Source organism: Biomphalaria glabrata, chromosome 1, assembly GCF_947242115.1.
Source record: "Biomphalaria glabrata chromosome 1, xgBioGlab47.1, whole genome shotgun sequence".
Lineage (NCBI taxonomy): Eukaryota > Metazoa > Mollusca > Gastropoda > Planorbidae > Biomphalaria > Biomphalaria glabrata.
The window spans coordinates 9,574,659-9,587,599 of record NC_074711.1 but is presented as its reverse complement, the minus strand read 5'-3'; the positions used below and the strand labels follow the sequence as shown (position 1 = coordinate 9,587,599).

The window sequence follows — 12,941 nt, the reverse complement described above, 5'->3', positions numbered from 1 at the left end:
TTAGGGGTAGGATGGGGAAATAATTAAAATAAAATAAATAAATAACGAAAAATAATAATTAATGCTGTGATAAATTTGAGTGACTCTGACAGCGAGTTTTTGACTTGTCACAGCACTCAGTAAACACAACTCTGCCAGAGTCGGGTGTCTAACCTCAAGCCCCCTTCTAGGTAGCCAAGGCAAGCCAAGCGCACTTGGCCTCTCGACCACGCTTCCCAGATGCACATGGTGAGAAGAAAAGAAAGGCTTGCTAACCCGTCAAATCTGCCACATCATTCCCCAGCAAGGAACATATGATTGGTGATGGTTCCTCCACAGAACGCAATGGTACATTACTGGAATATTGAGTATGCCCTGTTTTGGGCTCGGCCTCAAGCCTTGCATGGGATGGGGGGGGGGGGGGGGGGAACCCATTGCATTGGCTCAAGGAATCATCACAGATGAACAAAAGGATATGATCATCTAGTTCAGGGGTGGCCAACCTATGACACATGCGTCAAGAGTGGCACATTACATGATTACAAGTGGAGCACTACACCTTCATTAACTACGATGACACCTAAATCGACCCACATGGTATAAATTCTTATGGGCCCAAAATCCAGAGCACAATGGTTTATATTTCTGTTAGCAAGAACATGATCAAAAGAAAAGCAGAGAGTGATAACAAGCGTCAGTTTAATTGAACTATCGCAAAATTAATTCTTATTTATTGCGAGTCATTTAGGAAAAACAATATATATGACGCAAGCTGAAAACAAGAAAACCAAAAGTTACAGCATGGTTAATTTGAGTCACAGAAAAAATAGTTAAGTCAAAGAAGATATTTTAAATGGGCTACTTCTTTTTGTTATGAGAAGAGAAAGTTAAGCTATGTAAGAGACATCTTACAAAATGAACCTTGTCTTGGCTCAAAAAGCATAAGTCTTTGAGTTAAAGAAATTTAAAAGACCATTGAGGAATTTTCTTATGCTCTTTCTTTTTATTTTTCTTGAACAAATCTGCTGACATTTTTTATTTTGCACTGCTAAGCTTTTTTATAAGACAAATAGATATTATTGTGCCACTTCAAAAAAAAACAACAACAGAAGGTCGGACAATTTGATAAAGTTAAGTCATCAACAATTAAATTTGAGTAAACTCTTAAGTGTCTGAACTGATGGAACACAATTCAATGATTACTGTAACCTGGAACCTTTCTAAATACTATTGCATTACACACCAGAGGTTCTGAATGCAAAACAAAAATTTAATTTACATCATGCTAAGATATCATTAGTAAAAATGTTAAAATAAAATTAGAGCAACAACAGAAAAAACATTATTTATTGTAAACCGTTAGATATGGAATATGATCCCAGAGGACTTTGGAAACTGAAAAAATATTGTACATGATTAGCTACATCAGACCCGAGGAGAGATCACTTTGATGTGATTAAAAAATTGATGTCTTTTCAGTCACATTAAATTTTTAGCTGCGGGGCAACGAAGGTCTATCACTCCAAAATGGATCTAATTATTATTTGACTACTCTGTGAACATTCTCCAGAACTAACTGAGGTCTCGACTTATTTCATTTGAAGAACTTCAGTTTGCTTTCATTTGCAATTTTAAGTTTATTACAGATTTTGGTAAAGCGAAACAAAAAAATTATATCTCTTTAAAGCTAGTATGCTTGCCTTTAAAAAAATAGTTTGCTTGTTTTTATTTTAAAGCTGCTAACAGTGTTCAAATTTAATTAGTATTTAGTAATATAATTAAAATTATCTATTCTAATTTAGATATAAAGTATTTATATAAAAATGTTAAAACTTTTGTGTGTGTGAAAAGCCCATACTATCATATATGTATGTAATCTAGATAGAAATGATTATAAAAGGTATGTGTAATTGTCAAATATGTCCAATTTACCATATTGCAAAGATTTAAAAGGGGGTAAAAATTTATGTGGCACATGTGAATAAGAAGTGAAACAATTGGCACATGGCAACAAAAGGTTGGTCACCCTTGATCTAGTTGATGGGGCGAGAAGGGTTAGTGATGAGCCAATCCTTCATCCTGGCCACGAGGTTGGAGCAGATCAATATTTGAAATATTTTATTCTTGGCAGGATTGGGGGGAAAAAGGGGGGGGGGGTATTTTAACCCCACCTTGCTATGCTCATGGAATTTGGTAACTTATTTTTTCTTTCCTAAGCACATGGGGAAAAGTTTTTACAATGACGAACCTACATGGTTCATTTGAGTAAATCATAGCTCACAAAATATGTTACACCCAAACCCACAACATGCCTAAACTAAATAAAAAATTTTTGGATTAACATTAACTTCCCTTTAAATCTTGTTTTAAAGATTGTTTACCCAGTATAGGTAAGAGCATACACTAAGCAATTTTAAAATTGTAATAAAAACAAAAGGACACACCTTCACAAGACTACAAGCAGCTGTTACACCTACAGAACACTTATTAAACATTTTGATAATTTATTTTATAATCAATAAAATTCTTTAAAAAAAAAGTTTATAAATATTATATAGTAAATATATTTAAAAAAAAATTAAAAAATATAACAAAATGTATAGTTTCCAAAAACATATACATTTAATACCTCTGAAATAAATTTAAAAATAAATACTCAAAAATAGACTATTTCACAAGGTATTATTTTCCTTACAAAAATAATAATAAAAAAAAGTTCACTTACAGTTTTCAAAATAAAAAAAAAGAGATGATTATTCTCTTTTTGTTCAGAATGAGACATAATGGGCTCAAGTTTCATCTGTTGCCGGTAGCTTTTTATCAGACCTTACAGAGTTAGTAAGCCACTGCAAACACCACATTCTATCACAATCGTAGTTAACGGGTTAATGTGGTACATAACTATAATAATAATACTAACAATAATACTAATAATACTAACAATAACTTAACTTTCAGAAATTATTATGTAAGTCTAGTTTAAAACTAGTTTTGAGAAAGTAGGAAAAAAGTTCCCAATAATAATGAAACAACAGCTACTATACCAAAGCGCAATGATAAATGTCTTTTTGATGAACAAAGAGTCTTATAAATGTTTAAAGTATAACTTCTAGTTTCCTCAATTGTTCCAGTATTATCGATTGTAAAACTGCCCATTTGGCATTTTTCATCCAGAGGAAGTTGACTTTTTATCCGTGCCATTGCATCAGCTTCAGATAACTGGTTTCTTTCCATCAAGCGCTTCACTTGTTGATTTTCAGTGCTGTCAAAGAAATGACATAAATTTTGTTTTTATTGCAAATAAAATTACTAAATGACAAATATAATCATTGTAAAAGGCGTTGGGAGAAAAGATATATTATTTTAAGCATCATTTAAACTTGAAGAAAAATTTAACTTAAAATTTACTCACCAAAATACAACTATTGAAAATGTTAGAAAAGGTAACAACTGTCTTGTTTCAAACAAAAGTGGAATATCCAGAATGACAAAGTGATAGCCTGATGAAATTTAAAAAAAAAAAAATAATAATAATATTTATTATCCATAAGGAAATTTGTCTTACAATTTGTGCATTACTAAGACTAAGACTGCTTTATTGATCCTTACGGAAATTTGTTGTGATTACAAGGACTCGTTTCTCATATAAAGACAACACAACAGAAAAATACACATAAATACAACAGACAACATAAACAGTTCATTCAGCGACTACAAACAGGTATCTTGGTGCACCAAACAAAATATTATAATTATAGAAAACCAAAATATACACTCACACCAGACTCACTGATAATTTACATGCGAAAAGTTTTTATCTGATAGTTTCTATCTTTATCTAAATTGTAAAATTACGGTATATTTGTTTATTTAAGGAAAAACAAATTAATCGCTTTTTAGCAGCTTCCTTTATTGAACCAAAATGAAGAGTACAAACCTTTTAGGAAATATAGGAAAATTTCCCATAACATCTGTTTTTTCACTGCTGGGTGGACTATTGAGTTTAACTTGTAACGCTTGCTTTCATCATGAAAAATAATGTCACCCAGTTTTTCTCTATTAAGAGTTCCATCAGGGAAACAAATGTCCTCTCCAAATGCTACCCTTATCGTTTTATTTGCTGATGTGCCTGGTTCAACCACTGTGAGTAGAAAATTATCAACATTTTAATAATAAATATGCGTTTGAAACAGTTTATTTATCAACTTATATTGAATCCCTGTCAGTTAAAATGTTTGCACTATTGATATCAAATTAAATAAAATTGTATCATAATGAGCATTTTGTGTTCCACACTTGAAAAAATGCAAATTAAAAAAAGAAGAAGATGCTGAAACTTATTTATTCCACGTTTCTGGAAATCTCTTTTAATTTTGGAAACTACTACAACAGCATATCTTGGTTTTACTTCGACTTTTGTGTATATATATATATATATATAAATCTATATCAACCACCTGTTGCCCTAGATGTGGCAAAATATGTAGGTCACAGCTGGGGCTGCGCAGCCATGGGAAATACTGTATGCCTCACTAATCTTCGGACTCCAAGACAAGCCTTATTATTATTATTATATATATATATATATATATATATATATATATATATAGCTCCTCCTTAGTGATCAAAGCACATTTCTCATTTCCTATGGACTTTAACTGTGCAGTGTATGGGGTTCTGTAGGAGGAGTAGTACCTCTGTTTTGTGTAACCTTAATGTTGAATAGCCGTGCTATGACATTTGTTAACCATACATGTGTTAATCTAATTGAGTATGTTAATAAAAAATTCTGCTAAATCATAGGTTTTCCTAGGTGATTCAGACAGGATTTCATGTGCCATGTTAATGAGTTGTGATCGAGCATCACATGTGGGCCAACGTTCCAAAATACTAAGGGATAGGTAAAGGTAAAAGGGTCTCTAACAGAATAAACGGCACAATGACATGTAAGCTGATACAAATACCGTACAAACAGGAAGGTCCTTGTATAACTTGGCATCGTACTGTCATGGAGAACTTCAGGGCATTTGACACCAGTCTTGGTAGTTTTTGCATTTAAAAGATTTTTATTTGATTACAAGCCTTTTTATTTAGCTTTTTTTTTAAAGTTTATAGAAACAATACTTGACGGTTACATGAAGAACCTTTGGCACTGCAGGTATTACATTTTCATGGAAGTGATCTTTATCATATAATAATTATATGCCTAAATCTACAGATGACTGAGATAAATAAATGTGTAGAAAAGTACTGGTTCTGGAGTCTATATTAATAATATATATTGTATATCATAGTCATAAGGCACATTAATTAGTATCATGAATATGAGCATGCCATCAAGGCAAGTATAAATGATCATAATCAAGATCTAAAACTATTAATTAATTAAACTATATCTGATCATCTTTATAATTATAAACACATATTTATATATAGATCTATAATAATATAGATCTCTAACTATTCTACACTCTCACTCTATCTAATAAAATTTAATTTATAATAAATATATATTATTAGCATATATAATATAATATTTTATCATATATTTATGATAATTATAATAGACTAAATACTATATAACCATATATAAATCTAGAGATAATATTGATAGAAAAATTAGAATTAGATATATTGTAAATTATATCGTAAATAATCGTATCGTATCAAAAATAGTAAATATTAATTTAGTATCATTATAATTGATTAATTAAATTTATCATGTTCAATTTTGTTGAATTGTAGATCTATTGGCTAGTTAAATATTACTAACCTTGTCGAGCTATTGCATCAGCATCTATACACGCACATCCCAATTCTTCTCTAAAAATCTTAGTTACTGTACTTTTACCACTAGCGATACCTCCAGTTAATCCAACTAAAAACATTCTTTTACTAATGAAATGAGCAAGTTCCAGTCAAGGGACTAAATTAACGAAATAATAATTTGTTCCTTAAAATCAAAATTTGAATTCATAGTTTTTAAAAGCTTAATGTTATTAAAAACATTACTGCCTAATTTTAAAGAACTAATTTAGGGCTTTAAGGTAACTATCAAATAAATAAAAATTATTTTTAAGACTGTCTCTATCCTTAGATATGTCAAAACACTTTACCCACTTGTTAATGAGACAATGGATTTAGAAATACCAGCCCATCATATTAAACAAGAAGTCTGTGCAACTAGATCACCATATCGTGAAGGGAGACATGCTAAGGCTGTGAAGGTAAGTAGGTTTATTTAGACTCACTTTACAGTTACTAAGGATTAAGGTTACTAAGTTAGTAAGTAACTAGTACTGGGTACACTCACTCAGTCAAGTCCAAATACACTCACATCTGACATTGTATCACTGTACAGTACTTAAGTACTACTAACTAGATCTAGTCTATATCTCTAGACTCTAATACTACTTGAAAGTACGTGTACTACTAGATACTATAGTTAATAGTAGTTTACTATAGGACTATAGTCAATATAGTCTATATAATAGTATATATAGATCTAGTACTAGAATATAATATTATAGTAATTATATAAATACTATTATAGGCTTAGGTAATAAGTAAATAACTTAAGGCCACACTTAAGGTATGTATTAATTAATACTATTATCATTTATGATCAATAGTCTAGATCTAGATTTCTAGATATAGTAAATAGTAGACTCAAAGACAGTCAAGATGATAGGATACTAAGTATCACTTACAAAGACCACATCGAAATAGATCTAGAAATATAATCTAGATCTCTCAGACTCATTTGTGATGTTAAGTGTCTCAGAAGAGGGTAGAGTGGGAGTCCTAGTCTGAAGTACTCTAGATATAGTTTTAAATCTAGATCTAGTTCAAGAATTCAGACCTAGTTTAGATTCTAAATCTAAAAGTCTATATCTTCTGTGCTCTCATTCTCTCACTTTCTTTGCATAATATAGGCTATATAATATGATTTAGAAAATCCACTGATGAGGACAAACGTAGACGGCGAAAAGAAAATTTAAATCCACCACCTGTGGAAAATGATTATGCTTGCCCTGGATGTGGCAAAATATGTAGGTCACAGCTGAGGCTGCGCAGCCACAGGAAATACTGCACTCCTCACTAATCTTTGGACTCGAAGACAAGCCTTATTTATATTAATATATATATATTTAATTTATGATTTAGATATATCGACATGAAAATTTTTATTTTCAACTAATGTCAGACTGAACCTCTCTTTGGTCATGATATGACCACATTCTTGTATGATCCAGAATCTTGGATGCTAACTGCAGAATTACAGAGGAGAATCCTAGCAATGGAAATCAGATGCTAAGAAGGATACTAGGTATCCCCTACAAAGACTATATTTAAAAAATGTTCCAAAACAAAGTCTTTCTTTTAATAATTGCAACAGATTCATGCCAGAGAATAAAAATTTTAGAACCTGAGAAATTAAATAAAAACTGATGCCATATTTGACAATCTTGTTTTAAAAGTCATTTTAGGTGGAAAAGGGGAGGTGGCAGTAGAATGTAAAACATTTATCAGATAATGGTCCTCTCTCCATTTTTATTTATTTATCATTAATGATTTTATTTGACATTAGTGGGTGGGTGGGTGGTGGGTGGTCTATTTAACAAGGTAATATATATATATAGCAAATAAAATTTATGTTAGTGATTGTATCTATTGCAGCTCCCACAGTCTAACCTGGTAATGACATCCATCCATCCATCCCAGTGGCGCTACAGCCCATGGAGGGCTCTGGCCTGCTTTAACACATCCTTCCATTCAGATCTCTCCTGGGCCTTTCGTCTCCACGCCCTAACCCCAAGCTGCTTCAGATCTGCTTCCACGTCATCTATCCATCGCATTCGGGGTCTGCCTTTGGGTCGCCTGCCTTTTGGTTTTTGCCTGTATACGATTTTCGCCCCTCTGTTGTCTGACATTCTTTCAAGGTGACCTGCCCAACGTAGTCTGTTCTTTTTTATTTCGTTCACTATTGGTGGGTCTTCATATAATTGATATAACTCATGGTTAGTGCGTGTCCTCCACCCTGTTTCATCCTGTATGGCACCATAGATTTTCCTAAGAATTTTTCTTTCCCAAGTGTTAAGTAAATTTTCAGATGTCTTTGTCAGTGTCCAGGTCTCACTTCCATACATTGCTGCTGGTCTTATTATAGTTTTGTATATTATTTTCTTGGTTTTATTTGAAATCATTTTGCTCTTAAGTAAATGGTGGGTGCTATAAAATGCCCTGTTGCCTGCTGCTATTCTTTCCTTTATTTCTGTTAGTAGGTCATTTTTGAAATTAATAGTACTTCCTAGATATTTGAAAGTTTGGACGTTTTCAAATTCGTGGTCTTTGATTTTGATATTTTGTCCCTCTGTTTGATTGTCTCTTGTCATTGTGATGTACTTGGTTTTACTGTCATTGACCTCAAGTCCTGCTGGTCGAGATGCTTCTTCTAGTTGTATGAAGGCTCTAGCGATGTCAGAGGTTTCTTTACCCAATAAGGCAATGTCATCGGCATAAGCAAGGTTTTGTAGAGGTTGGCTGTATATCGTCCCTGTTGGTTGTGGACCCATGTTTTCTCTCCTGAAGTAGTTAGTAATAGTTCCCCTTGTGTTTATGTGTATACCTGGTAATGACATCCCAACATAATATACAAATGGGCTAAAATAATAAGTTGCATATATGGAGAATGGACCACTTTTGTTCATAAACTATTATTTCTGCACTAAAATCGAACTGTCCCCAACCTGAACGATTAGGCTCGGTGAAGGTGGGGGGAGGGGAAATTGCTGTAATCACTCACCCCATCCACAGAATTGGCCAACGTACCATAGGATTAAAATATCAATAAGAAGCATGTATAGATAGTTTGACTAATTTTGTTCACAAATTGTGATTTGGGTGAAACAAAAATCCCCCTCCCCAACCTGAAGGCTTACTGCAGAGAAGGATGACATAATTTAAAATTGGTTAAAATATAAGTAATATTCTAAATAAAAAATAATTTTTAAACAATTGTGTATAAAAACGTGCTATACAAAATACAATTTTTACAAAATTTCTGTTCCAATTTGTTCAAATGAATTTTTTTTTTTGTTGAAGCATGTTAATCTAAAATAATTAAATGTTTTCTTCCGATGGGCAGGTATACACAGTAAATAATGAATCGTCCTATTTACTAATACAAGGTGTTCCCAGTGTAGGGGCCACAGAAGAATTACAAAAGTTGTGTGAATCATTTGGTGAAATTGTTCAGTTCAACCCATTGGATGACTATCCATGCAGTGATAAATATACAGAAGTTCATCTTGTGAAATATAAAAAAATTATGTCCGCAAGGTAAATGAATTTAAACTCTCTTTCTTAATCATCTTACTTATTAAAACCCTAATGCACCTTAGTAGAGAGCTGTGTGAAAAAAATCAGCTCCAGGCAGCTGATGTAACCAAAGGAACAACAAGAGCCGATGCAGTTTGGAGTCAGCAGTACAACAGGCTCTGCCCGGGTGTAGCACTAAATGCTGCAAACTGTCAGCTCCTGATTTTTCCTCAGGGTTGAGTATCGAAACCTTTCCCATGATTGAATATAGCTGCAAGCTCTAGTTCTGAATAGCTCTCTAGGCTAATGTAAAAGATGGGTACTCAAAATGGTAGAGATTACTTTCTTTGTGATGCAAGACTGATTTGGTTTCTGCTTTGAAAGCTTCTATTGTATATAACTTTAAGTTATTTCAATTAACTATGAATCAGTCTGTATTTGTAAACAATGAGCATGTCCTTGCCAACATATTTTTTAAGTTCAAATAACTTTCGGTATGAAATAAAAAAAAATTTAATCCACAGTCAGACATTTATGAAAGGCATCCTCTTTTGGTCCAAATTCTCAGAATATCCCTAAACCCATGTTGTTGTTTTGTTTTAAAGTACAATCAACATTTTAAAAATTTCCAAAATAGACTGTTTGGCCTTCTTGAAACAATCAATTTTAGTTACTCTAGGCAGCAATTTTTTTCTAATTTAGAAGGCTTACATACATTACATTTGTAAATAGACAGACATTGCTTTGCCATGAATCTTCTGACCCAATGAAACATCCATAATGTTTGCTATTGAACAAGTTCATGTTTACTCACTATGGCCATTTTCTTTCTGAACATAGATTTGCAAAAAGAAAGCTAGATGATTACTCGTTTTTTGGAGGTGTTCTACATGTTTGCTATGTGCCTGAATATGAAACAGTGAATGAAACAAGAGAAAAGCTGCAGGACCGCAGACGAGTAGTTGCATCTAAACTGAAGCAATATGGTGAGAAATTTCAACTAAATATTTAAATCTTTTTTTTCCCCTAAATTTCTTGTACTCATTTTCACATCATTTTTTAATGTCCCAGAATTTTCTTCATAATATAATAAATTATTTAAAAGGAAATTCTCTGTGAAACTGGGAATGTGATTTTTTGGAGTTTTATGGCGCAGGGTCAGTGCACCTAAGTCCACCCAGCTCTAATGGGTGCCTGACATTAGTTGGGGAAAAATAAAGGTGGTTGGTCCTTGTTCTGGCAACATGACACCCTCATTAACTATATATATATATTGACAATAGATTCTTATTAACTTAATAAAAAATAATAAAAAATTAATATACTAATTATAAACTTATTTTAAGTTAAACAGTAACTTGTATATCTTTTAATGTTCCTACTGTACTTGTTAAATAGAGGAGAAAGTCCTTGAAGGAATAAGCGCATGACATTGCTTAAATTATGTTAAAAAAGCTAAATCTAAATCTTTTACATTATCTGCTCCATAGGTCTGAAAGAGGTACTTAACTTTTTACTTGACGTGAGAAATAATGACTTCCATATAAATAGTACATTATGCTATATCTGTATTTGTCATATGTACCTCATTGAATAACCAGATGCTATGATTTGTTTTCTCCTACAGAAGCAACAGATCAAGTTCATGTAAGAACTAGTCGTGTCAGTAATGAAAGAGGGAGAACTTTTACTTCAGGAAATAATAGCAATGAAACGCCCATCTATCACTGCTCAGCTCTTCCTGAAGAGAAAACAAACCCCCATATTCATAATAGAGCATATCAACCTGTGTCTATGGAATCAGCAGCTACCAAAGACCAGACATATATTATTACAGAAGCCAGTAATCAGCCAGATATGACACTTGAAACATTTCAGTTACCTCCACCCCCTAAAGAATACACAAAACACTATCATAAACCTGTTGCTAAAATCCCCAGGCTTCATCGTAATGCAAATATTACTCCAACCATACACAAGCCAGTAACAAGTACTGTTGGGTCAGACAGTATTGCATCAGAGACAAATCCTTTGCAAAAAAGACTTCAAATAGAAGGAATAGACAATAGCAGTATGAAAACTTTACCAGATGGCTCCCAAGTAATTGTACGCAATGTACCAAATACCAAGCCAGCACCTAAATTCATACCTCGACAGACAATCAAGTTCACACCCAAGAAATCAGAACAAACAAAGATGCCAGATAGTTTGGATCTAGAAATAAAGAAAAATGCTTTCAAACTTGGGGAAGTCCAAGGTCCTTCTGGGGAAATAAACAGGAAAAGAGCACTCTCACCAACTCAAAAATCAGTTAATGAAACAATACTTGCCATCAGAAGTAAAATTACAAAGGTAATCTACTTTTCTTATTTATTAGAAATTTATTAAGTGTAAATATTTTTTTAATACCTTTTAATTAATTTAAGCTTTGCAAAGACCATTCTACACAAATTGAATTACCGGTATTGTAAAAGAAAGATTTCATTGTTTTTCTTATTGTAAAATACTTTTTTTTTTTACACTATTTGTTAAATCATTAACTCTTCTTCAGAGTCAGTATTGAATAGGGCATGCAATGCGTTAGGTCGCTCAGCCATGATCCATTATAACTAAGAAAAAAAAACCTGTATTGTTCGTGATCCATTATAACTAAAAAACTGTGTTGGTATAATCAATAAATAAATACAATAAAATACATTAGATAAAATACTAATGTACATTCTAGAACTGTTGATTGCATACCTCAGATTTTCACAATTCCTCTTAGTTTTAAATAAAAAATATCTTTTATCTCAGCACTGAATTCAAATTGACCATTTGGTAAAAGGAATGAAATCCTCCACACATTTCTTTATTATTACAATTTATTTTCTCTTTTGAGTGAGCTAAAATAAGAGCATTTTTTTTTTAAATCGACCAATTTTATTTAGTTTTTCACATTCTTACCTCAGTTTAAAAATGAGGTGTGAAGGACTCATGCCTTCAAAATTGTGTTAATTGTGTTTGTAAACATTTATTTTACAATGTGTTCTTTTATTACTTCATACAAAATCAATGTCAATAAAATGTCCACAGGTGATAGCACAGGAAACCAAGAAAACATCCTGATAGCAAGTGGAGTAAAGTCCCTCAACATTTGTATTTACAATATTAAATGAATCGAATTCTATATCGAACAATTTTTTAGTGTTCAATATTGTTGTTGTGCTACTCCAGAATGGGATACTGAATTCTCCAAGTCCACAGGGAAAGATCTACGATCTACACATCAAACTCAAACAAAAATAACTTGTGTAGTAAGGATATCTATCTAATGTAATCATTCCTACTTATTGAAAAAAGTAAACAAACTTATTATTGTCAAGGCTTTATTTCCCTTTAATTGACCCTTACTTGTCACCTTATTAACATCATTGTTAATTTAAATAGCCAACTGTGTTACAATTTTGATTGAAGGGTAGTGCTAATGCTCTGTGATGATATAAACACAGTAATTCAGGATTGAGCTTAGAACAATACAAGTTTACATTCACACAAATAACAAACTATTGTCACTGCTGGAAAAACTTAGTTAAAAAAAAAAAAATAGAAAATTAAATATTACCGCAATAGATGACTTAGAAAACATGAAATGGAAAAAA

At 32.2% G+C, this 12,941-nt stretch overlaps 2 protein-coding genes across 2 annotated transcripts; one reads left to right on the top strand and one right to left on the bottom strand.

The window, feature by feature from the left end:
* Nucleotides 1-661: 661 nt before the first annotated feature.
* On the bottom strand, nucleotides 662-5,938 carry LOC106065381 (dephospho-CoA kinase domain-containing protein-like). The gene is made up of 4 exons (XM_013224174.2): nucleotides 5,753-5,938; nucleotides 3,917-4,120; nucleotides 3,392-3,479; nucleotides 662-3,241 (listed from the first exon to the last, which is right to left on the bottom strand). The coding sequence occupies exons 1-4, from the start codon at nucleotides 5,865-5,867 to the stop codon at nucleotides 2,965-2,967; spliced, it is 684 nt and encodes a 227-aa protein (XP_013079628.2). The 5' UTR covers nucleotides 5,868-5,938; the 3' UTR covers nucleotides 662-2,964.
* A 58-nt stretch (nucleotides 5,939-5,996) lies between these two features.
* On the top strand, nucleotides 5,997-12,664 carry LOC106065385 (RNA-binding protein 48-like). Its single transcript, XM_056020843.1, has 5 exons — nucleotides 5,997-6,206; nucleotides 9,128-9,321; nucleotides 10,141-10,286; nucleotides 10,928-11,652; nucleotides 12,376-12,664. Exons 1-5 carry the CDS (start codon nucleotides 6,114-6,116, stop codon nucleotides 12,406-12,408), a joined length of 1,191 nt encoding a protein of 396 aa, XP_055876818.1. The 5' UTR covers nucleotides 5,997-6,113; the 3' UTR covers nucleotides 12,409-12,664.
* The last annotated feature ends 277 nt before the right edge of the window (nucleotides 12,665-12,941 follow it).

Coding starts and splice junctions, on each gene's coding strand:
- LOC106065385 (XM_056020843.1), top strand. CDS start 6,114: ATGGATTTAGAAATACCAGCCCATCATATTAAACAAGAAGTCTGTGCA. Junction 6,207..9,127: donor GACATGCTAAGGCTGTGAAG/GTAAGTAGGTTT, acceptor TCCGATGGGCAG/GTATACACAGTAAATAATGA. Junction 10,287..10,927: donor ATCTAAACTGAAGCAATATG/GTGAGAAATTTC, acceptor TTTCTCCTACAG/AAGCAACAGATCAAGTTCAT.
- LOC106065381 (XM_013224174.2), bottom strand. CDS start 5,867: ATGTTTTTAGTTGGATTAACTGGAGGTATCGCTAGTGGTAAAAGTACA. Junction 3,480..3,916: donor TTTCCTATATTTCCTAAAAG/GTTTGTACTCTT, acceptor AAATTTCATCAG/GCTATCACTTTGTCATTCTG. Junction 3,242..3,391: donor TTTTCAATAGTTGTATTTTG/GTGAGTAAATTT, acceptor TTTCTTTGACAG/CACTGAAAATCAACAAGTGA.